General features: G+C 31.5%; 1 protein-coding gene across 1 annotated transcript; it reads right to left on the reverse strand.

Moving 5' to 3' along the window:
- Positions 1 to 466: 466 nt before the first annotated feature.
- On the reverse strand, positions 467 to 26,454 carry LOC142333262 (protein takeout-like). The gene is made up of 7 exons (XM_075380269.1): positions 26,367 to 26,454; positions 24,904 to 25,016; positions 22,343 to 22,435; positions 18,247 to 18,394; positions 15,707 to 15,840; positions 9,241 to 9,393; positions 467 to 1,015 (listed from the first exon to the last, which is right to left on the reverse strand). The coding sequence occupies exons 2-7, from the start codon at positions 24,992 to 24,994 to the stop codon at positions 864 to 866; spliced, it is 771 nt and encodes a 256-aa protein (XP_075236384.1). The 5' UTR covers positions 24,995 to 25,016; positions 26,367 to 26,454; the 3' UTR covers positions 467 to 863.
- Positions 26,455 to 26,785: the final 331 nt, after the last annotated feature.

The following is a 26,785-nucleotide window of genomic DNA, read 5'->3' on the forward strand; positions in this document are numbered from 1 at the left end:
GACCCACCTACCTCCCCAACCACCCAACATGGTCGTAACACCATCTACATTCTCCCCAATCTCCCGCCACCACCCCATTCGGTCGCTCTAAAGCATAAGACCGAATTTCTGTGCAACAAACAGCTATTGAGCCTCAAAACATTTAAGCCACCTTCCCAATCCTGCAGGGAGAAGACACTCATCTTGTGACATTACCGGCTGCATTACCCACCTATGGTGCATTACCCCCTCCATTCTGAGCCCTGAGGGGCTTTACCGGAGGTCATCTTTAGACCCTCTAGCTGAGGGTCTCACAGAGGGATATCTGAGGGTTATAACACAGAAATTAGCCAGGCCTCGATCAGGATGCCACAGATATAAATGCCTCGGTAAACATGACTTCCTCCATCAAGCCATAGTCATTTACTAACGTTTTTATAGATCTTTAGGTGAATATAACACAATAAATAAGCATAAAAAGAAGATTATGAAAGATAATTTATTAAATTATAAGTATGAATGAAAAAATTTATTGAAAAATACTTACACGATTGGCCCCATCAGGTTACGTACATCACTGTTTATCTAGTGACAATGTTTATTTTAATTCCAAGGAAAATAATTTGGCCGAGTTGATTGAACTTTATCAGTCAAAAATAGTAAAAATGGTAAATCCTAATTTCCTAGCATCCATGTAATATTAAAAAATTCTTTATACAGGTATGCTTTCTCCAGCATGTATTCTCAAGGTTAAATGGACAACTACAATTTTGTGATATATTTAAAAGATATTAATAGATTTCAGTTTTTTAGTACCTTTATTTTATTACTATTTTTTAAAATAATTTTTCTGGTTTTCAGAAGGAGGTATTGTAAGTGTTATATTATTCAGGGAAAAGAGTTTGATATGGGAATGAATCAAACAGCTTACTAACTGCATCTTTTAAAGCAGCGCTAATTGACTGACTGATGGATGCTAGCCACACTTTAATTATAGTTTTTCTTTGTTCATTTAAATAATCATTCATGTCATCACCTGAAATATTAAAAATTAAATTAAAAAAAAGAAAACCATAATTAAAAAAGTAAATGAAATTATAATTTATCTTTTGTTAATTATACAATTTCAGTGAACTATATACACTCCTCAAAATAAATCTATACAATATTACATGAAAATAAAAATGTTTAATATACATACGAGTAATCTATTGAAAGCACATACAATAATATGAACATTAATCTGAATATGAAAATACAGGACTTCTTTGTTTCTACATTCTCAGAATAATGTGTTCTAAATTCTCAGAATGTGAATTATATTATTTATTTATCTTGTAAATATACAGTGTCTGACTCCTGACAGCCAAATTAGTATGTGATTTTGGTTAGAATAATGATCATTCTGAGTGAATTCAGTGACTAGCACAGTAATTACATGAATCGGCAGACATGACATAAAGCATAAAAATTGATTGCTACAACTCAAAGAAGAGGTTTAAAAGATGTTTTCCTTACAAAACATATGTGTGACACAATGACAAATACATCCTGAATGCAATGATAGCTTGAGTATTGATGCTGTTTTAATTTTTTTTTTCAAATTAATTCCTAACAATCTCAAAGAAAGGACAATTGTGGTTGTACAAAAAGTATTACTCCATCATAGAATTGGTTAATTCTGAGAAAAATTAAAATTGTCCATAGACTGACTATTGGCTGGATTGAAGGAATAGTTATTAATTCCATATGTGATAAATGTTCAATGCAAACTGCTTATAGTTGTACAGAAAGTTTGCTTACCAGCTAAATTGCAAACCATTAATGGATAAAAGAAAATGACTAATGAACCCCAAAATCCTAAGCAAACAAGAATGGCAAAAGTTATCATTTTCAATTGTCATATTTGATTAAAGATTTGGGTAAAGATTAAAAAGTAATGATGGAGGTTAAAGATTTTCACATGTTAGAATGGAATCAAATGAAAAATATTACCAGCCCAAATTCAATAATCAGTTAAATACCTACAAAGAAAATTTTGGGGTTTTTTTTTTGTTTGAAGATACTGGTTCATTAGTGCGAGTGATAGTACATTGTGATGTAAACAAAAGTTCTCCAGGCAAAGATTGTTATGAAACTTAAAAACCTGTTTAAGTCAGGATTTATTACATGCCAGTATTTATTGACAAAAAAGTGAACAAATTTTGTTCTCAAATTTTTCAATGGCCTTTTTTTACAGGAAGTAAAAGTCCCTGTTAGAAATAATGACTGTATCTCAAAAACTGATATAAAGAATCTTTCTTTTTTCTGTTTAGCCTCCTGAACCACCATAAGGTATTACTTCAGAGGATGAATGAGGATATCTATGAATGTAAATGAAGTGTAGTCTTGTACCCCTTTCAGTTTGACCACTCCTGTTATTTGTGGTTAATTGAAAACCAACCACAAAAGAACACCAGTATTCTGTATAAAAAAAACTGCATTTACTAAGATTTGAACTTTAGAACTCTCAACTTTGAGATCAGCTAATTTGCATTGACGAGTTAACCCCTAGATCAGCACTGTGGGCTGACATTAAGAATCAGTAACATATATATAACTGAATCCATGCTCAATCATTTATTTAACTAATAAGGAATGGTGGATGTAATATTTACTACCTATATTTATCTTGGTAAGGCATATTACCAATTAAAATGATATTTTATAACATAAAAAAACAATTTTGACTGATTTTGATACTACTGTGTTTAATGATTTTTTTCTACTATACCTTTGTACAAATTTTGTTTAAAACAGATTAAACCATCATTTAAATCTGTTTGCTTTACATGTTGATAGGAAATATATTTGGTTTAGGGAAGAAGTTAACTATTTTACTTCTCACTTTCCTCTTAAATTAAATTTAGGATGCTTTTATTCATAAAAATGGATATTGTTTTCAGGAGCATAAGACTGCTGTTTTGTGGTCAGCAACAACCACTACACCTTCGGCACCTAATGAAGCCCCATATATAGCAAGAGAAAGAAGCACGAAAATCTTATGTTTAAATGGATTTAAATATAAACTAAGATTTTTAAAATGGCTTTTAAGAATAATTTTGAGTTAAAGATTTCCAGGCAAGCCAGCTTTCACTGTTGTTAACTCCAGAAACTCATAAACTAAATGGTTCTTTTAAAATCATTTTCATCCTTTTAAAGGGTTATGCCAGCATGCCACAGGCATCGAGTCACCCTGACAAAAAATTTACTAAATGATCCTTTTCAGAGCCAACTTGTGTTTGAGGTGCCTCTTGTCACTCTGTGATAACAGCACATAATATATTAATCCAGGATAATTTGATATATGAAATACAGATTCAATCTTCTTTGTTTGATGCACTTGTAGTATAAAATCAATTAAATGGCTCTAGATATGGTAACTGTGGTAATGCATGCCACCCAAGGTTTGGTTTTCACAAATTACTTCATTCACCGTAAAACATGAGTAAAAACAAATCTAAGGTAATAGTCATGAAAATTTATGTTATTTTTGATAAATAAGAACAAACAACAAGAAAAGTAAAAGCCTAATAATCATTCATAAATCTCTATTAAGAAATCTTAACCAACAACTGACATGATATTCAAATGTCAACTATAAAGAAAGATTTTATCATTAAAATTACAAATGCCAATGTAGAAATTAAAAATGTATACAAATATTTTTCATTGGGTACAATTTGAGAGCAAAAGAAAGTGAGGGATAGTGATTTTCTTTCCTTGTTTATTGAATATCTTGATGTGTTATTTATTGTATACCAGCAGAATAATTAAAATCTATTTAGAATGATATTCTGGTACAATAAATTTAACCTACTCATTATGTAATTAATTTTATAAAATTTATTAATTTTATTTACTTATCCATTTCATTAGATATGACAGTGGAAATTAATATATTGGAAGAATTTTTGAAAATTTCAAAAAAGATATACAAAAATATAGAGCAAGTAATTCAGAAGGAAATTAGTAATTTAAAAATCTCATCAATTTTAGATGAGCAAAATAAAAAGATTGATGAAATAAAGAAGGAAAGCAAGGACTTAAAAAGTGTTTTATTGCACCAAAATAGATCGTTTACATTAATTAAAAATGTAATAATCTGATTCTTTTTTTAATTAATAAAACCAAAGATAAAAATCCTTAAACTTTGCAAGAGTTATTTTGGAGGTTTTTAATGAAATAATGTAGGTACCAGAGACTATATATAATTTAAATTATTTTAAACGCATAGGGCGAGCCTGTGGCAAGATATGGATGCTGTGGTATCATTTTCATCAGTTACAAAAAAAAATAAAATTCTTTAGAAATTAATAAATTGAAAGAAACCTGTATTTTTTTGTAGAAGACAGTGACAAGGAAGAACAGTTAAAGAGAAAGGAATTAGGGTACAGGTTAAGCTACAGGAGCCTGGTTGAAACAGAAAATTGAGAAGGAATGGTTTATCAGTGGATGAGAAATTTGTCCCTTATACTGATTTATTGTAGGAACATGAAGAGGAGTATAGTGAAGAATCAGAAAAGAAATTAAAGGAGCAATTGGCCACAAATTTTGAGAAGGTTAAAAGCTACATCATCTTCTGGCAATATAAGTATTTCTGTTCTTGTATGGAGTCAACATCCTCAATATAATCAAACAAAAATTTGATATGAAAAAAAATGTTCACAGTGACTTCTTGGAACTATGAGGGGTTTCACAATATGATACCCCTTTGAAAAAATTGTGGCAGTGCTCCCAAATATGGTGAAAAATTGTTTTGTAAACATTTGCGGAATTTAAAAAGGGTAAAACCAGTAAGTTTTTTTTTTTTAAATTAATTACTAGTTTATAATAATTCTGGTGCTATGATGATTATTAATAAATTACACTGATAACATAATTTTTGTTTCCTAACATGTGATAAATGATTTAAATCTGTTTTTTTGATGCTGGAAACGAATATGAACTCAGAATCTTTCTATCATCCACCATTTTTGAAAAATTCTTAAATTTTTATTAAAAGTTTTTTTCATTTTTCAACATATAGTTAGCATTTTAAGCTCCTATATTGTTAGCTCATTTTTTATTGTTTAACTTGTTAACATAATTTGTAATCTATAAATAAACAATACTAGACAAAGAATTAAATCATATTATAGTCGCATATTATGACATCATATCTAATACTGAGTCTTCATGGAAAAGATTAATCATGCCTGTGCAGGTCAAAACATGTAGCTGAAAACACAGCTGTATTGTTTGTATTAAGCATTGGATTTAGGAATGAATTAATTTTGTTTAGTCTTATCGCTGTCTTAGGTTTGCTAACAATGTAGTGTCACAATGCCCCAATATTGTTTAAATGATGTGGATGCCTTTTGTTATTATGTGGTGAGTTTACCATAAAATCAAATAGAAAAAACATTACACCTTAAATTAAAAAAGCATATAATTTTTAATTTCAATGTAAAATTGATGATCAGGATAAGATGTGGGCTCCTCATATAGTATGCATTAATTGTTCTGTATATTTAAGAGGAAGGCTGAAAGGTACATGGAAGGCTGTGCTATTTGGTGTATTTGGTTTGGTGTAAACCAAAGGATCGTGTAACTGATTGTTACTTTTGTTTAACAAGTGCAAGGGATAAACGTTATGTTATCAAACAGTGGAAGAAATGAGACAATTTAACTCCAAATGGGAAAAATATTATTCATGAGCCCTTAGTTGAACCCAAAAAAATTATTTTTACCCCTTCTCCATATCAAGCTAGGACAAGTGAAAAATTTTATAAAAGCAATGAAGAAGGATAGACCCAGATTTTTGTACATCAGGCAGAAATCTTTAAATGCAAGTGAAGGAAAAATTAAAGAAGGAATATCTGTTGGTCCTCAACAGATATTGTTAATCAACTTCTTACTTCACACAGAACTACGGAATGTAATATGTCTTTGAAAATACATTTCCTCCACTCACAAGAACCAGCCGAGACATTTTGGTGATGGAAAGCCGCCATAAAAGGAAATGGAATACTAACATGCTAGCTGACACTATTACTGTATTACTGTAATAGGTTATTATTAGTAGGTATTATTAATATTAGGTTCACTATTACTGTTGGGCATTAATTCGGGAAGTGACTGAGGCTATTTATAAAAGAAAAGCATCAGCAAAATCATTTGAACACAGGTATGACCATGCAAAATTATAAATTCTACAGATTTTAACTATATTTTCCCTTAATTCTTTTTGAAGCGTAATTTTTTTTAAATTAAGAGGGATAGAAAAATTGTGTTTACAGATCTGTAACGTACGCAAAGAAGCAAATCATGAAGTGGTATCACAAACCTTCTAGAGTGGTTTATAATGATTGCAGTGGACAGCAGTCTGTGCATGAGTTGGATAAAAGTATTATGTTAGAGGAACTCCAAAATGTGCTTGTTAAATGCAAGCGATATAAGGCCACAAATTCATATGAACACCCAATTAGGTATTATAAAATTATGTCACTGAATTGGGAACAATATATATAAATTTCTTCAACACTACAATTGGCTCCAAAACTATCCAGATGAGTAGGCAAAGTTAAAATTTTGAATTATACCTCCAGTAGAGGAAGAAACATTTCATTCACACAGTTAATTCTATATTTTTTACTATTTTTATGGAATGTTAGGCTTTTATCTTTAAAAATCGTTAGGTTGCATGTAACGAGTGGTGGCATGTGGAAGTCTCCCTCAGAGATATACTAGAAAGGGGCAACCTCCCACATATTGGCGGACAAGTGAGGTGGAACAAAAAGAAGAGTGTGTCAAAACGCTGAAGGTAGATGACGAGGGCTCACATCAATCTCCTGAGAGACATATGTGCAGCCCAGTGTAAGGAAGCCAAGAAGGACTTAGTCAAATGCAGTCAGGAGCAAAGAGAACTGCTCGGAAGAAGCTAATTACAGAAGTTAAATCAGACCCATGGGGGAGGCCGTGTAGCATTCTGGTAAAAAGAATGCTGAGAACCAGAGCCCCTCTTACACAGGCCACCCAGGAAGTCCAAGTTATAATAGACAGACTCTTCCCTTGTGGAAAAGGTTTAGCCACGGATGATAGGGGTAAAGATGAGTCTCCACCCCCTTCAAAGGTGAATTAATAGATGCAGCAATGCGCATGCCTCTAAAGAAGGCACCAGGCCCAGACCTGTTGCCAAATATGGTGATAAAGATGGCGGTCAGGGTGGAGCCAGAGATCTTCCTTGATGTCTACAATACTTGTTTTACACAGGGAGTCTTGTCCCAAGAGCTGGAGATGCCAGCGGCTGGTAGTTGCACTTAAACTAGGGAGGGATCTGGAGCTTCCCTCCTCATACTGGCCACTGGCTATGATAGATGTGTTTGCCAAACTGGTAGAGCATATGCTTCAGCACAGGATTACTGAGGCTGTGGAAGAGGCGGACAGGCTCTCTCAAAGTCAGTATGTCTTCCAAAAGTGGAGATCCGCCTTAGACGCTGTAGCTGTGACACAGCGAGAAGGGCCACGAGGCGTGAAATGTGTGCCCTCATTACCTTAGACGTAAGAAACACATTCAGTTGCGTTTCTCAAGTTTCCATAATGAGGCCTCTAGAAGAGAATCGGGTTCCGTCTTATCTGTGAAAGATGGTACAATCATATCTAATGCAACGCAGGCTGGTATGCCAACTGCAAGACGGATAAGTTGAGAAAAGACTGCATAGAGGAGTGCCATAAGGGTCAATCCTTGGACCGATCCTTTAGAATTTAGCGTACAATGAGGTTTTTCGAGTTACCCTCCCGCCGGATTTTATGTTGGTAGGCTATGCTGACGATATCGCTTTAGTGGTGGAGGCAGTCACTAGAGAGGAAGCCATTGACAAGATAAGAGACTCCTACCAAGTAATTAAAGATTGAATGGCTTATGCTGGGTCCAGAGAAGACAAGAGGCGGTGGCGATATCCTTTGTCAAAAAGAGACTGGTGCTTAAGTTCACACTTGAAAGAAAAAAAAAACTTTTCTTTGTGAATAAGAGACTGGTGTTGAAGTTCACACATGAAAACAGAAGTATTACCTCAAGGTCGGCGATAAAATACCTTGGTCTTTGGGTGAATCCAAGGTTGAGGTTTGGAGCCCAGGCCATAGGGTTGAGGCTGATAGCTGGTCTCCTTCCTAACTGCAGAGGAGGTTGCTGGCCAGGACAGCATACTCTACAATGCTATATGGGGCCGAGATATGGGCCAGTGTGATAAGATATGCCAAATACTTAGACAAATTAGAGGTAGTGCATAGAAGAAGCTATTTAAGGATAATATCCGCACATCGCACAGTTTCCAGGGAAGCGGCAGAAGCCCTGGCGTGGCTTATGACCATACATTTGATAATCATGCTAAAGAAAACACTACAACAGGGACCTTTGCTCCCTGTGGATAAAAGGCGATTAACGGTTGAGATCACAGAGGAGAATGCAAATCTGGCAATACCATTATTAGGACAGAGAAACGAAAGGATGATGGACATACCGCTTAATCAGAGACATCGGAGGCTGGTATAGGAGAACCCATGGCTCATTGGGATATAGTTTAATGCAGTTTCTGACAAGCCATGGAGGCTACAGATCGTATTTGTACAGTGGCTGTAAATGGTAAGTGTTATTTTGTGTACATTGCTGTGTGTGTGTGTGTGTGTGTGTGTTTTTGTGAGGGGAGTGGGTATGATTTTTATTTGTGATTGCTGCGGATGTTTCCTTTGCTTTTGATAGAGTTGTGTCACAATGATGCATGTGTGGTGTTTTTGGTTGTTGCTTGTTTCTTCAGGTATTTTGTTGATTGTATGGGTTTCACCTATGTTAGTGGTATCCGAATGTATGTGTGGGCATTAGACCGCCCTCCTGAAGTAATGCCACTTCAGCAGTTTCCAGGAGGGCGCAGGCACACATGCGCACTTAATATCATCTTGCAGAACCTGTTAGCGAGTCCAGCAGTACCTAGGCACCCGTAAATAGAGTTCCTCCACATCTTAAAAAAAAAAAAAATCATGTAACCATATATCTTTCTTTAGATCAAAAGTATATATAATTCACATTAGAGATTGATTAAATGAGTTTTGTTTTTTTTTTTACATTAGCATATTGTAAACAAATTGTATTTACATAATAAAGAGTGAAGTAAACATTCTGTTCTTAACTTGAGTAAGAACATCGACTAATTAGACTTCATAACCTATAAAAATAACTCAACTTACCTTTTTTTTCATCCCCATTAAACAAATTTTTCATAATAATTTTTACATTTTTGATATTAGTAATAGTGAATTTGATGGCATTCAAAGAAAATCTTTGTTCAGAATCTACTTTTTTTTTAACACCAGCGAGGAGAACTGTAGAATTAATAGATGCTGTAAATAAAGATAAACACACATGAACAACCTAATAACATATTAAAATTACTAAAAATTATAACAGATTAAGGGAGGAGTATGCCAGAAAAAAGTTTTTAATGCAGGATAAGAAAGTTAATTTTTTCCCAGTACAATTGTGGCATAATGGAGAGTGTCTAATGGAAAATCATATTTCTATCATCTCCCTTACTCCCTTTCAGTAGATGAAGGTAGAAAACAGAGCATCATTCAAAAACCTATAGCACGGATAGTTTTAAAGTTACAAAATTTGTACAAAAAGTAAAATTAAAAGAAAAGAGTTGTCTAGCGGCCACTGCATTGATGATAACTTACATTTCCTTTAAGTATTTTTTTAACCTTTCTTTATATTTCGTTTTTTGGTAAAATATTTATATTTTCAATTTAGATCGGTACTACAAATTTTCTGTAAAATCCTATACCAGGTTCATGCAAGGGGCAGTAGAACACAATTTTCTGAATAATTAAAAAAAAAATAATCATGAATTTATCTTGATTAGAACTCAAGTTATGATTTTTTGAATGTCAAGAAAACCTGAATTTTAAAACTTTCAGAAATAATCGGTCAAATTTTAAGGTAACATTTTAGTTACACAAGTTTCTTAAAACTCTCCTGCCTCATACAACATTCCTTAAGCTAATTTCTTGGATTCTTCTCTTTTTTAGTTTTTTTGGTGAAGTCTTCAGTGATTAGCTGTCTGGATTAATTAGCAGCTTTGAAAGACAAGTTGGAAAAAGTAATTATTCAATTCAGGACTGCAAACGTACTTTATCAACTCGTGTATGTTCATGTACACTGTCATCAGGAACATGCACCATACTCTGTTCAAAATCAGTAATTCTTCTACTTGGTACATTCAAATTTGTAATTAGAATAGATGGGCCAGGTATTAGTTCTGGGTCAATGACAGAATCACTTTACAATTTTTTTACCATCCCAGCGTTTCTCAGCAGCTGAGACAAATGTTTTTCGTTTTTACAAGATTTTTTCCGCAATCGCTGTTTATTCCCCATTATAAATCCATTACAAAAAATTAAACCAACATGATTTGCTTATAAACGGTCACTAAACTGAAAACTAACAAAAACTGTTCGATGATATAATAACTTATAATGGGAAAAATAACACTAGCAGTTAATAAAATAAACAGATCCACACAACAATTTTATTTAAAAGATCACAAACACTTAAACAAAACAACCACTGCTGCAAACTATCTGTATTATTTAGTTTCTTTTCTATTACGGTACTGTAGCAAAGCCTATAGAATAAAATTTGAACTATACAAAAAAGAACGTCATCGACATTACATACAATCAAACCCATCATGAGTTACATATCATTCAGCCTAATTAATATATAAGGAGTGTGCCTGCACAGAAAAAGACTGATTGGAGACAAATATTGGATCTTCTCTTCTCTCGGACGATCTTAACCACCATAAGTGCCATTTGCAATTCTTGATGCCAAAATGAGGACCAACAATTCTTTCCAAACCATTTTTGAATTGAAGTCAACAACCCCAGTCAGGCTGCCAACTTGGGCTGCTTGATGGTGAGCCAATACAGTTATTTTATAATGCCATTCAAGATTAAGATTCCTTTGCTGGTGCCAATTCCAGATGCTCACAAACGGAATTGTTTTTGCCACAATTAATCTGATAAGATGGATGAAAGCATGCCTCCAGCACCAGTGCTAATCACCTCATCAGCACTTAAAATTGTTTACGGCCATTAATTTTTAAGATATCTTATCATCCTCAATGTGTATATAACATCAGATATTAAACACATTTTCTGTATATGAATATTTTGCTAGGCTTTTTATTGCATCTGTTTATAAATTAAAAAATAAATGTTTGTTTGAGTAAATGATTATCATTTATTTTGTGTTGTCATATTAGTAAAAATGAACAAAAATTAGCAATGAGAAGGTTTTTGATTAAAACTAATACCTATTCTATTATATCAGACTGGGAGGAACCCTGTTTTTCTCAATTTTTTTCATTCCAAACATCATCTTGAGCAGCAATATGATAATATTGGTGATTTTCTTACCAAAATAATCAATATGAAAATCGAATTAGCAGTTGATAAATCATTGATTTTCAAACTGATATGAATGTGCTCCTTACATCAATGAAATTTTTCATAAATTAACAGTTGCCAAAACAAAACAACAAAAGCAAATTCTACTTTCAATAAGTTGTCTAGTCACCTAGAGCTAACTATTCTTTGCAATACAGGAGGTTAATGTAAACATTTAAATGAAATCATCCTTTATCTGATTACAATATTTTATCAAATACTTTCAGCATCAAATAAATCACTTATTTATCAATTTAAATTAAGATGATTAGCTGGAAGAAATTCATGCAAAAGTTGGACTCAGTATATTTGGATTATGTAGGCATTAATATTTGTGGTGAAAAGTTTGCATATTTGTAGATAATTTAACAGACTTCCCTAGTAATCTATTAGAAGGCCAGACACTTGATGTAGTGGTTTACTATACTAGCTTTTAGATCAGCTATCTTTGGTTCAATTCCCAGCAGGGAAACATCTACCTCATTAAAATGCTTGTCAAAGTTAGTAGTAATAAAAATAAAAATTAACAATTATATAACTAAAAATTATGTTTCCAGTCATCAACAGTGCTGTAATTTTTTTTTTCTAAAATTTGGTAAATAAATGATTTGTTTGATATAGCCTTACTTGCTCCCTCTATGAATCATGAGACCTTGACATTGGTGAGGGAGCTTGAGTGCTCAGTGATCAGAGTTGCTGGACCGAAGATGCAATCATATCAGAGAGGTATCTGTTGAGAGCCAGACTGAGGAATGATTCCTGAAAGAGGGCAGCATGAACATCATTCAGTCCTCTGAGTACTGTGCAGCTGAAAGCAATGGAAAACTACAGCTGCTTTTTTTCCAAGAAAATGTAGCCCTCTGCATTTTCATATAGCAATGATGCTATATATCATCATATATCATATATATGATGATATAGCATATAAGCCTTCCTTAATAAAATATTCTGGAGGTAAACTAGTCCCTTGTTTGGATCTCCAGGTGGGGACTACTAAGGAAGGGGTCACCAGAAAATTAAAAAATAACATTCTACGAGTTGGAGCGTGGAATGTTAGAAGTCTAAAAAAAAAATGGTAAGTTAGAAAATTTAAAGAGGGAAATGGATACGATAAATGTAGATGTAGTAGGAATTAGTGAGGTTCGGTGGGAAGAGAAAACGACTTTTGGTCAGGTGATTTTAGAATGATTAATTCAGCTTCAAATAATGGGCAAGCAGGAGTAGGTTTCATAATGATGAAAATAAGCGATATAATCATTGTAATAAGGATAAAATCTAAACTTAAACCAACAACAATTGTTAACGTTTATATGCCTACAAGCACCCATGTAGATGATGAGGTAGAGTGTGTATACAAAGAAATTGACAAAGCAATTGAACACATAAAAGGAGATGCAAATTTAATAATAGTTGAAGATTGGAATGCAAGCATTGGAAAAGGCAAGGAAGGTAATATAGTGGGTGAATAAAGGGCTGGGCAAAAGGAATGAAAGAGGGGACCAACTTATATAGTTTAGTACGAAGTATAATTTAGTAATTGCCAACACCCATTTTAAAAATCATAATAGAAGAGTATACACATGGAAAAAGCCGAGCGATACTACAAGGTATCAGATAGATTATATCATGGTTAAGTAAAGATTTAGAAATCTTTTCGTCGACTGCAAAACTTACCCTGGAGCAGACATTGATAGCGACCATAATTTGGTGATAATGAAATGTAGATTGGGGTTTAAAAACCTGAAGAAAAGGTGTCAGATGATTCGATGGAATTTAGAGAAGCTTGATGAAGAGGGGGTAAAGAAGATTTTTGAGGAGGACATCGCAAGAGGTCTGAGTAAAAAAGATAAATTAGAAAATGTAGAAGAAGAATGGAAGAATGTTAAAAAGGAAATTCTTAAATCAGCAGAAGCGAACTTAGGCGGAACAAAGAGAACTGGTAGAAAACCTTGGATTTCAGACAATATTTTGTACCTATGGATGAATGTAGAAAATATAAGAATGCTAGTGATGAAGAAAGTAAAAGGAACTATAGACAATTAAGAAATACTATAAACAGGAAGTGCAAACTAGCGAAAGAAGAGTGGATTAAAGAAAAGTGTTCAGAAGTGGAAAGAGAAATGAACATTGGTAAAATAGACGGTGCATACAGAAAAGTTAAGGAAAATTTTGGGGTACATAAATTAAAATCTAATAATGTGTTAAACAAAGATGGTACACTGATTTATAATACGAAAGGCAAAGGCAATAGGTGGGTGGAATATATAGAAGAGTTATACGGAGGAAATGAATTAGAAAATGGTGTTATACAGGAAGAAGAACAAGTCAAAGAGTGAAAGGGGAGAAACAAGAACAAGGAGGGATCTGAATTTAAGAGAGCATTAAAAGATTTGAATTGCAGAAAGGCTCCTGGAATAGACGTAATACCTGTAGAATTACTGCGCAATGCATGTGAGGAAGCGATTGATAGATTATACAAACTGGTGTGTAATATTTATGAAAAAGGGGAAGTTCTGTCAGACTTCAAAAAGAGTGTTATAGTCACGATACCAAAGAAAGCAGGAGCAGATAAATATGAAGAATACAGAACAATTAGCTTAACTAGCCATGCATCAAAAATCTTAACTAGAATTCTGTACAGAAGAATTGAAGGGAGAGTGGAAATATTAGGAGAAGACCAATTTGGTTTCAGAAAAAGTATAGGGACAATGGAAGCAGTTTTAAGCCTCAGATTAATAGTAGAAGGAAGATTAAAGAAAAACAAACCAACATATTTTGCATTTATAGACCTAGAAAAGGCATTCGATAATGTAGACTGGAATAAAATGTTAAGCATTTAAAAAAAAAATTATGATTCATATATAGATAGAAGAACTATTGCTAACGTTTGCAGGAACCAAACAGCAACAGTAATAATTGAAGAACATAAGAAAGAAGCCGTAATAAGAAAGGGAGTCCGACAAGGATGTTCCCTATCCCTGTTACTTTTTAATCTTTACATAGAACTAGCAGTTAATGATGTTAAAGAACAATTTAGATCCAGAGTAACAGTAAAAGGTGAAAAGATAAAGATGCTACGATTTTCTGATGATATATTAATTCTAGCTGAAAGTAAAAAGGATTTAGAAGAAACAATGAACGGCATGGATGAAGTCCTACGCAAGAACTACCACAAGAAAATAAACAAGAACAAAACGAAATTAATGAAATGTAGTAGAAATAATAAAGATGAACCACTGAATGTGAAAAAAGCAAGAGATAAGATTATGGAGGTAGAAGAATTTTGTTATTTGGGAAGTAGAATTACTAAAGATGGACAAAGCAGGAGCAATATAAAATGTCGAATAACACAGGCAAAACCAGCCTTCAGTCAGAAATATAATTTGTTTACATCAAAAATTAATTTAAATGTCAGGAAAAGATTTTTGAAAGTATATGTTTGGAGCGTTGCTTTATATGGAAGTGAAACTTGGATGATCGGAGTACCTGAGAAGAAAGGGTTAGAACCTTTTGAAATGCAGTTAAAATGGAAAATGTTAAAAATCAGATGGGTGGATAAAGTGACAAATGAAGTGATGAAGCAAATCGATGAAGATAGAAGCATTTCAAAAAATACAGTTAAAAGAAGAGACAGACTTATAGGCCACATATTAAGGCATTCTGGGATAGTCGCTTTAATATTAGAGGGTCAGGTAGAAGGAAAAAATTGTGCAGGCAGGCAAGGTTTGGAATATGTAAAACAAATTGTTAGGGATGTAGGATGTAGAGGATATACTGAAATGAAACAACTAGCACTAGATAGGGAATCTTGGAGACCTGCATCAAACCAGTCAAATGACTGAAGACAAAAAAAAGCCTTACTTGGAAACTCTGGCTGATATACTTCTTAACATAAAAGTAAAGATATTAAGAATATGTAGCAATAAAAATTCTTTCTTCTTTGATGAAATACTTTCATGAATCAGAAAAGCTATTCATAAAATGAAACAACTATTGCCAAAACTACGTTTAATAATTATATTACCTGCCAACAATAAGTTTACCAGACCTGTCAAGTTACTGTATAAGGTTATAACATTTGTAGAAATAATTTCTTTAAAAATAAGGAATTTTTATTTTTTAACGCAAAACAAGAAATAATAATACATAGTCCTTAGATTTCATAAAATAAATTAATAAAATTTAGTTTTTATTAAGTACTCACTGAAATCTAACTGGTTGGTTCCACTACCAAATATTGGCAAATTATTAATTGTACCATTAATTTTGTAGTTTCCTTTTATTGATAATGATTGATGTCTGATATTTAATCTATAGTTAAGCAAATCTGGTGAAACACTGAAAATAATTTTAAAAAATCATTAAATTGACTATTTAAATAAGTTATAAATACTTCAATTTTTTTTTTGTATAAAATCATAACTTATAATAATAAAAATGATTATTGGTTGGTGTTCAGTAAAATAGTCTTATACTAAAATGAGTAATGAATAAAATAGCTATGTGTACTCCTTAAAAATTTCATTTCTATTTTCTCCACATTTGTTTACCTAACAGAAAAAGTACCTTATTTACATAAAAGTAGTATGGTACTTCTGTTTACTGTTTTAAACAGTAACATCTCTAGTTTTTATTATATAAAAAAGAAGTACACATCAGTAATAATGGATTAACTTAAACCTTTTGTAATGCTGTAAATTTCTATAAGATGCAACTGAAAGTTAGCTTTTAAAGAATAAATATATTAATGGCATATGACAAATCAGCTTCTGGTGTACTAGCAATCTTAAAGAAAAATAGAACTGATAACAACAGTTAAGAAACCAGACATATTCTATCATGACTTTAATTCCCATGCTTAACATGTAAATGTGTCTTATTTTGGGACATCCTTTCATGTTCAAATATACTAAAGCTTTTTAAAGTACAGAAAAGTAATCAATAGTTACTTATAAATGTAAAAAAATTATTAATGCACATTTTGATATCTTTATTTTAACTAATGTCTTAGAACGTTTATTTTTTAAAGAAAGGAATCAATGCATTAAAATCAGTTAATTTTTTAAAGATTAAATAAAAAATAAACTACACAGGTAGAATTGATTACCTCTTACTATTATTTAGATTCAAAACTAACAGGCTAAGAGGTTTGTTATAAATTAACGTAATAGATAAGATCTTTTTTTTACTGTTGATGTTGATAATGAGAATTTCGCATTAACACAAAACGAAGAAGTATCTGTCGAAATAAGTAGAGAATGCAAATCACCTGATACATTATCTAGTGAATGCCTAACAATCACAAATGGAAACATGAAAGCGGATTGCAAAAGAAGGAAATAGATGAATTATTTACCACTGATGACCCAGCCACGGGGCCAAAAATATTAAATCATGCTACTAGAACATTAATTTTTCAATGTGGTCCACCTTGTGTTTCAATTTCAAATGATTTTCCAAAAGATGCAGACAAGAGATGTTTTCCGCAACAAATTATGTGAGAACAGTGGCAAATGGAGATAAGAAAATATAAGATGGCTTATATATTTCAAATCTTCAGACAAAAGTTGCTTTCCTGTGACGACAATTTTTTAACAGTAAAGGTTTTTCCGATTAGCGGCACGTAAGTGAATAATTAAAATTTCATGAACGAAACATCGTACATAATAAATGCATGCATTCTTGGACACAAATGTTATCCAGTTTAAAGACAAACAATACAGTTGATCAGGCTCTGCAAAAGCTAATAAATCATAAAACAAAGAGATTGCATGTTTTAAAACGAATTGTCGCATCATTAATGTATTTAGCAGAACATAATTTAGTATTTGAGGTAGCAGTGATACGCTGTATACAGGTCATAATAGTAATTTTTTGGCTCTTGTGGAATTAATTGCAGAATTTGATCCAGTTTTGAAAGATGATTTAATACGATGTTCAGAGAAAAAGCTTATGGGTAAAAAATTAAATTCTTACCTAACTCATATGAATCAAAATGAATTGATTGTTGATATGGAACAACACATTCAAAATAATATTGTAGATCTGATATTACATGCTAAATGTTATTTTATTATACTTGACCGTTGTTAGTCATCAAGAACAAATATCGGTCATTTTTAGATTCTTGTGTGAATTTGGAGGAAATATTAAGGCTTATATAAAGTATTAAGTATATCGAAGACATTGGAAAATCGTATTTTATGGCAATTTATTTATAAAGAATTATTTATATTATGACATACTGTCCCAGAGGAATGTACCTTTTAATTTACTAGAATACGTAGTAGCAAATAAATTAATGGATATTTATCCAAGTACAATTATTGCGTTCAAAGTTTTATTAACTAACTCTGTTACGGTTGCATCAGCAGACGGATCACTTTCAAAATTGAAACTGATAAAGAACTTCTTGCAAAACTCTCAAGAACGTCTTTCTTGCTGGCTATAATTTCCATCGAACATCAAATCGCTAAGAAAATAAATTATGACGATGTTATAAATAACTTTATTAATGAGCGAGTTAGATTAAATCTCATTTAAATTGTATTATTCTGTAATTTATTGATTTTAGAATTGTGGAATGGAATATTAACAATTTATATATTGAACCAATTTATAGAAATTACATTAAGTATTAAAAAACATAATGTGTAATTTTTCGAAGTTTCTTTCATATGAGAGAAGGCCCCGCAAAATATAGCGAGGCCCTGTAATCATAGATATATTAAAATGTTTAATTACCTTAAATTTGTAATATTATAACCTGTAAACCCATAAACTTTCTGATTAGTAAATTTTGAATCCAGTGACACATCTCCAGATCCTTTTATTGTTGAAAATTCAGGTATAGCCATTGGTTCTAATGATGGTATGTCTAAACTTTGTATGCCTGTTAAAAAAACAATTTTTTTTAATTTAAATAAATGATTTTCAATAGAAAAAATTATTTTGTGTAAGAGACGTAAAACTCATGTGCTTTAAATTTTTTTCTCAAAATTAAATTAACAGCATTATTCTTTTATTGAGCTATTCATATCTGATAAATGCTCAGAATTTACTGGACTTTAATTTTAATATACAGAGTGATTCAAAGAAACGGGAAATTTTGAAAGTTGTGTTGGTAGCCGTGGGCGATTGGACTACTTGATAAGTGGCACCAGCCTCTCTAATCTACCCACCGGGTTGGTCTAGAGGTTAATACGTCTTCCCAAATCAGCTGATTTGGAAGTCGAGAGTTACAGCGTTCAAGTCCTAGTAAAGCCAGATATTTTTACATGGATTTGAATACTAGATCGTGGATACCGGTGTTCTTTGGTGGTTGGGTTTTCAATTAACCACACATCTCAGGAATGGTCGAATTGAGAATGTACAAGAATACACTCATACATATCATCCTCTGAAGAATTGTCTAAACGGTAGTTACCGGAGGCTAAACAGGAAAAAGAAAGCCTCTCTAACCTAACCTGCGATTTAGTTGTCATGGGTCCTTGGAGTGGTGCGCAACGTGCATTTGCTATCAAAGCGTTTTACAAAAACAATGACAGTGTGGAGGGAGCGCGTAGAGAATTTCGCCATCAATTTAATCTGGGACGGCACGACCGTGTTCCATCAACACATACAATTAAAACATGGATATCTAATTTTGAGGAAAGCGGTTTGGCAATGAAAAAGAAACCTCCAGGCCGTGAGCGGTTCGCTCACGGCCTGGAGGCCGTGAGGCATTCTGTGGTGTACGGACGAACCGTCCGTACACCACAGAATGTTCAAGCTTTACAAGATGCTGTCACACGAAGTCCACATCGGTCAATCCGTCGTCTCTCAGCATCTTTACGATTGCATAGTTCAAGTGTTCGAAGAATGTTAGTGAAGGACTTGCAATTCCATCCATACAAGTTGCAGATCGTCCAGGAAATGAAACCGAACGATGCAATTGTGCGAGCACAATTCTGTAATGTAATGCTTCAGAGGATAAATGACAACGAAGAGTTTGTTCACGAACTGTGGATGTCAGACGAAGCGCATTTCCACCTCAGTGGATTTGTTAACAAGCAAAATTTCAGATACTGGGCAACAGAAAATCCTACGCAGCTACACCAGCGTCCGTTGCACAGCCAGAAAGTGACCGTGTGGTGTGCTACGTCATATTACGGTGTTATAGGCCCTTATTTTTTTGAGGATGACAACGGTCTTGCGATTACAGTGACGTCGGCTCGTTACGTAGCCATGCTTGAAACCTTTGTTGTGGAACAACAAAAGAGATTTCCACCGATTCTTAACACAGTCTGGTTTCAACAAGACGGAGCAACGTCACATACTGCACGAATATCGATGGCAGCTGTACGCCGATTGTTTGGACAACGTGTCATTTTCACGAAATGGTGACATTAGACGGCCTCCCAGATCGCCTGATCTCTCAGCTTGCGATTACTTTTTGTGGGGTCACCTTAAAAGCAAAGTGTTCCACAGTAGACCTGCTACAACGGAAGAACTGAAGGCAAAGATCCGAGAAGCAATTGCGGAAATTCCAGTCGAGATGTTACGTCAAACCATGAACAATTTAACGAAAAGACTTCGTGAGTGTTTACGTAAAAGAGGAAGTCACCTGCAAGATGTCATCTTTAAAAAATAAACTAAAATGTGTGTATCCTAAAATGGCAACATTTGTACAATTACATGAAATAAAATTCATTTTCTACAAAAAATTTTTCATTAACGTTATTTAATTTTTTAAATTTCCCGTTTCTTTGAATCACTTTGTATTTAAATTCTGATTTTCTGATTACATACAACACTAGCAATTTACTGTAATAATAATGCCCACATCCATCAATAACAAGAGATTAAGTAAAAATTAACATAAAAAAGCTGACATACTGGAATACATAAACTTTGCTTCACTTGTGTTACTGAATGTTGTGTATAATAGTTTATCATATTTTTATAACGTAATTTGGGTTTTACTTTTATGAATGATAAAATTTAATTTTGTTATACCATGAAACAGAAAAGAGATAAAATCTACTCCCAATTGAAAAAATATTATGGAAAGAATAGAAAAGAAGTAAACTTTTGATAGATATGCAATAATCAATGAATGGCATCCTGACCCCTGTAGAGGAAGATACCCACCTTGTGATGATCCCAATCGGCACACAACCCCCTTCATTCCTAGCCCTGATGGGCTTTCGCAGAGGTCATCTTTAAGACCCTCTAAACCTGAAAACACATCATAGACAGTATGGCAGTAGCCATTTCTTCAATAACTGTGGAGAAGGAAATGTTTAGAACAGAGTAAATAATAGCAGATTATAATTTCTAACAAGATAGTACTAGAGATTTTTATGTTTATTTAATCAATCATGTTACAGTTTAACCGTTTAAAAATAATTTGGACTTTTTAACTCAGCATTTAGTTAGAAAATTGTTTTTCAATAAAAAAAAAGGTTTTTACTTCTTTCTTAAAACCAAACTGGAAATATATGTTATTAGAAATGTTATTAAATAATTTATAGGAAAAAATGAAGATTATTTCATATACTTCAGTCACACACTCTTTTTTCACATTTTTCTTTATGCAAATTTAAGTTGATTGCATTATAGATTTGGTAGCAATGTACAGATTAAGTCCATGTGCATAGTTAATTTAGTTTAGCATTTTTATTTCTGAATTTATAAATGAAGCATTTTAATTAAAATTTCTACTTCCTTTTAATAATTATTAACAATAGATCTAGATTATAATTTTTTATTTGCCAAACTATTGTTTTGGGTGTATATGTTTTTATATCTAATATTTTAATTATTTAGATGTTGAAAAATAGAAAAGTGTTACTATAAGATTTTATACATTTATAAGATTAATCTTGGATTTAATCTTAATCTTTTAATTTTTTTAATTAAAGTGGATTTAATTTTTGTATTTTATAGCACCATTTGGGATAATAATTTTATTTTAAGAATGTTTGGAGGATACTAGTTATATAAACATAAGCTAGACTAATTTATACTGATTGAATTTTGGTAGTTTAAAAATGTAGGTATAAAATTATTTATCTAAATTGTAATGTAGATACAGTGGTTAAATACATAAGTATTAGTAAATCCAGATATTTTAGGGATGAAATATAATTATGATCCTGTAATCCATGGCTTAAATTAAAATTTTTCATATTTTATTTTTATTTGTTTGTAAAGATTCTGTAAATAAAGGGATTGTTTTTTCGATGTCCTCCTATCACTCCTTGTAGATGTGCCAGCTCTCTAGACCAGAGGACAGAAAAGATGCTTAAACAAGAAGGGAGATAAGGTGCAACAGAATAGTTTCAAGAAAAACCTTTGATTAACTGCATCCTCTGAAATGAGGAAATTTAAAATATATATATATATATATTCTAAAAAAGATTTTGGTGCTACAAATCACAATAAACTTTACTAATGAAAATAGATACACCCACAAAATTTAATAAAATTAAACATAACATATATAAAATCCTTTCACATATACTTCCAAATGTTTGTCAAGAGGAAAGCCATTATAATTACTATTAAAATATGTTTCACCTGAAATCTAAAAATAATAATATGCTCAATAAACACCTTAAAAATATGCTCATGAATATAAAATAGGAGAAATTTTTTCAGAAAATATAAATCTAATATTACAGAATAATTTTATCCCTACGTAATAAGTCCAAATTTTCATAATTTATTGAATAACTGCTAAAATAATTACACTGAATAAAAAAAAAAAATGTCCACAATTCTTTAATGGTCTATAATTGAAATATCAATAAATTTTTAAATTAGCAGTACCCGATACCAAAAAAAGAATACAAACCTGAAGCAAGAGATGGTCTCAGTGACAAAGCATTACTCTTGATACATTCTTGGTAATTTGGATCTGATTTATGACATATGGTAAATAATTCAGCTGAAAATAATATAAAAAGAAGAGACAAAAATATGTTAGTGAAATTAGGATAGTACTTTTAAAAAAATAATAATTAGTATAAGTTTATATATATCTAACACAATTTTTCTTTGGCACTTAACTAACTGAAGATTTACATAAAAATTTTATGTGAACAGAGAATAAATTTTCCATTTGATATTAAAATCTGTGGTAGACTCAGTGCAAGTTGTCTCACAATACATTATGTCCTGATACTTGGGCTAAACTAAAGACTCTGGAGTTCTATTTTCTGTGTTATCTTTTCCATATTTCTCACACCAGTTTTTTCTGCTCTTTTTGCTTTGCATATCTTTCTATTTCCCATTACATCCTACCAATTCTTAACCTCACTGTTATATTTTTTTTTTGCTCTTTATTTGTACAAAAACATTTTTTTTATTATCTAATACTAATTTGGACAGACATTACACATATTCTCCTACAGATTGAAGTAAGACATACTGATACTATATTCAACAACAGAATCACATTTTGTAATTTTCCCTCATAGAAACACATTTCGCATACAAAACTTATAAAATGAGAATTGTATACATACCTTATAAAAACCAAGATCTCAACACATTTGAACAATATGAAACATGCCACTATAAAATCTAATGAAAGTAACAATTAATTATGAGCAAGAGCAACATAGATTGAATGTATCATTCCATAACATATTTAAGGAGTTTTCAAGTGCTTTTTAAGATTACCTATTAACAGTGGTCCCATTAATTTCACTGAAAAAGATGATATTAATTAGACAATAAAAAAATCTTTAAAAAAAAATCTCTGTGGAGCTCTTTTATTTCTTTGCTGAGATTTAATCTTTCTGCACATCAACAGGCATTTTATACTTTGAGAAGTAAAAAATATGAATTTATGTAACTTTATAATTATTTTTAAACACTATTTCTTGTATCATTATACCAATATATGAAATTGTAAAAAAAAATATTTTACAGAGGTATTTTTTTAAATCTAAAACTATGCACAATCTATCCATCAGAGAGTTTTTTTAAAGCAATTTGATGTTTAAAAAAGTTGAAATTTAATTCAGCTGAGCTGTTGTTTTGAAAAAGAAACTGCCAAATAACCTTGATTAATCAAGTATTGAATAATTATATCAGGGAGGTGAAAGGAGTTTTCAATAGCAACAGGTCCTGTAGAAATAAAACAATGCTCTTGATATGGGCATCATTGAAAGATGGAAGAGAAAATTTCAGAATGCCAATCTCAAAATAAAAGAAGGAGAGGAAGACTCAGAACATTATGAAATGTTCATGTTGGAAAGGCCATGAGTTAACATAATTGAATGAAGAAACTTTACAATTTTGTGATTTGGAGAAAAGACAGCTCTGCAGCTGTCCTACTACTTAATACAGTGTTATAAAAAAGGAGTAAATTTGAAATAAAAAAAAATAGCAAACAGCAATCCAAAACAACGATAAATATTTGAATAGGCACAATTCAAATCCAACACAATTTTAATTGTTATTCTAACTTTTCAATACATATTTAAATAAAAATTTGTCTTACTAAAGAAAACCTCAAGCAATAACATCAGCTAAATCACTGAAGATGAATGCCATAAAAGTGTTTGAAAGTATTGTAACATCTTTTAAAAACTCTACACTTAATAACTTTGCTTTAGTTTGTCATTTAATAAAGTGTTACAAAAAAGTCTATTACTGATCACAGTAGCAAAAACATTACATATAATTTAAAAAATTTTAAATACAGTAAAAAATAATTTAAAAGAATTAAAATGTTTCCAGCATGTTTATGGTTTTTATTTAAGTATAAAAATCAAAGTTGTTGGTTCATATTTAATAATGTAAGACAAACATTGATTAAAATCTTTTGTTTTTAATTACTTTTTTAATATATTTTAACTTTTTTAATTACTATAATTTGAATTTCCCTACTGGGCAGAAACAACTGTATAAATGCATTGGATACATAAATTTATTGTTGTACACTATGTTACAGTCTTTCTTATGATAGGTTGCACCTGAGATATCAATGACAATAGTCAGAGTCGTTTTTTTCTACGTGTAAGGTTGAATATAACATGAATTTCAGTGACTTGGTTTGTAGATATCCATCAGTATATTTAAAGTTGCAAAGGAGACAATAGAAAACCAATTCATTCCTTACTTTACTATTATGTCAGTATGAGTGATGTGGGATAATTGTTACTCTTGGGAATGAACATGCAACCTTTTGGTAGTGACATTGTGTCAGGCCCCCTCTACCGTTATGCTAATTCATGGTTATGGTACCAAACATAAATATGATTATTTGGAAGAAAAGTGATTGAATAGAATAGAATCCACTTAACAGCATATTTTGATATTCCAATAGCATTCATTCATTAAATAACTACTATTCATGACTTGAGTAATAAATCTGATATTAATAAAAGAATAATGAGTACTTACATGAATCTAATGCATTTGTAAAAGGAATAATAATATTTAAGATGAATGAAGCAATTAACACAAATTTAAAAATAAATAAATACTGTTTCATGATAAAAACCACAAAAATCCACCTGAAATTATAAAAATACTAGATCAAGTAAAAAAAAAAAAAATTATACATAATATATATATTATTTGTCTATAAATAAGAAGGATAATTTGAGAATGAGAAGTTATGACATCAGAGGTTAGATAAGGCATCATAGAACTGGTATTTTGTAAAAATGGTTAATTTATAGATTAGGAAATTTTATTACTCTCAACTCGTATTATAGAATGTAAGTAATGTGGCAGATAAGCCACAAAAATAAAGAAACTGTTTTTATAAAGCTCTACATCTTATGAAATAACTAACCTACAAATATTCCCTTTCAAAGGTGTTTCTTTGAGGTGCTCCTCATCACCAGATATGTTTTGCTGCCAGTGTTTGTAGCATAGAATAGTTGTCAACTGGGAAAGTGAATTTGCTTTCATCTGATTTATCACAGCTTTATGGAATTTTTTTTTTTTTGGTTTGTTTTACCTCCAGGTCTGTAGTCAAGCAATTCATTGCTTGACTATGCAGAGGATGAGATAAATATTTTGTAGCATGTGTGATGCCTGACCTGGAATTCAAACCCAGGACCTCCAAGTGAAAGGCTGAGACGCTACCACTCGTGCCTCATAGGCTGGCAGCTTTTTGGATTTAACATTCAATTTTTTTTTTTGGAAAAATAATGAAGTCACAAAGATCAGTAAAGAATGGAAGCTACGAACTCTTTGTAGTTGCCTTACTGATAAAATAATTTGCAACAGATATCATATGGCAAAGGATGTTTTTACGGTACAGGACCCATTGGTTGCATTGATTTATAACAAATAAAGAAACATATTCCTGAACCTTCAATAACTTTCATGGTAGAAATGTGACAGTTTGTATTATAGGATTTGGCACATTCTGCTTATGAGCAATCTTTTGACTATCAAAAAAATATTATTGATTTATTTTAAATTTTCTAATTCTTGCTTTCTTGGACGACTGTAAGATGCTTGTATGTTATTCCTAACTTTGATGGTTAGTTTTTGGGATTGTACTTGAAAATTCATTTCTCATTCTTCTGAGAAATTTCCATTGATCTGGGTGTGTTCCAGTAGAATATATACTGAAATTTTTAAATTATGAGGTTATTTTATAGCCCTTTTTGTTCATTCATAACTGATATCTTCCGAGGCCAATAAAAGCTTTCTCTAAAATCTGTATATTAGTGAATCCTTGTCATAAAATATAATTGTAGTCTTTCATTTAAATAATCTACATACCTATAATAAAAGTTTTATAAATACATTATATACAATTTTTACAAAACCAACATTAAAGATGTGATATTAATTATAATTTTTGTATCTGTAAAATTATTTTTAAAAAATCATACACTACTTACCTTTCAAGAAAATAATTATGATTAAATGAAAAGTATAAAATGTTATACACCAGGTAAAAAACCTGTGCTTCAAGTTCTTTTAAAGTTACTCAAATACTGGCTCTTTTATAGAACAGTAGAGGTAAATGAGCAAAGACTTTTTAAAGGATCATCTATCATCATAGAAAAAGATATATGATAAGAAATTATTTACCTTTATATTAATTTATTTTTTTAAGTCACTGCTACCTGTCAATAGAATAAATGTTCAACAAAACATTTATATTTTAAATATTTTTATTTAACTACCATTAAATAAAAAGATACGGATGTATCTTCTGATTTATTCAACATAAGTGTTTTATTTTATTGTTTTTATTTGTATTGCGTAATATAGTTTTGTCTAAAACATGTTACTCTCAATTGAATATGTTAAACAT

The sequence above is a fragment of the Lycorma delicatula genome, chromosome 12, assembly GCF_047948215.1.
Source record: "Lycorma delicatula isolate Av1 chromosome 12, ASM4794821v1, whole genome shotgun sequence".
NCBI classification, from domain to species: domain Eukaryota; kingdom Metazoa; phylum Arthropoda; class Insecta; order Hemiptera; family Fulgoridae; genus Lycorma; species Lycorma delicatula.

Excerpts from the sequence above, each read along its gene's own strand:
- LOC142333262 (XM_075380269.1), bottom strand. The coding sequence starts at position 24,994 with ATGAAACAGTATTTATTTATTTTTAAATTTGTGTTAATTGCTTCATTC. Across the intron at positions 22,436-24,903 it reads TACAAATGCATTAGATTCAT|CTGAATTATTTACCATATGT; the intron begins GTAAGTACTCAT and ends TATTATTTTCAG. Across the intron at positions 1,016-9,240 it reads TAATGGGGATGAAAAAAAAG|GTGATGACATGAATGATTAT; the intron begins GTAAGTTGAGTT and ends TTAATATTTCAG.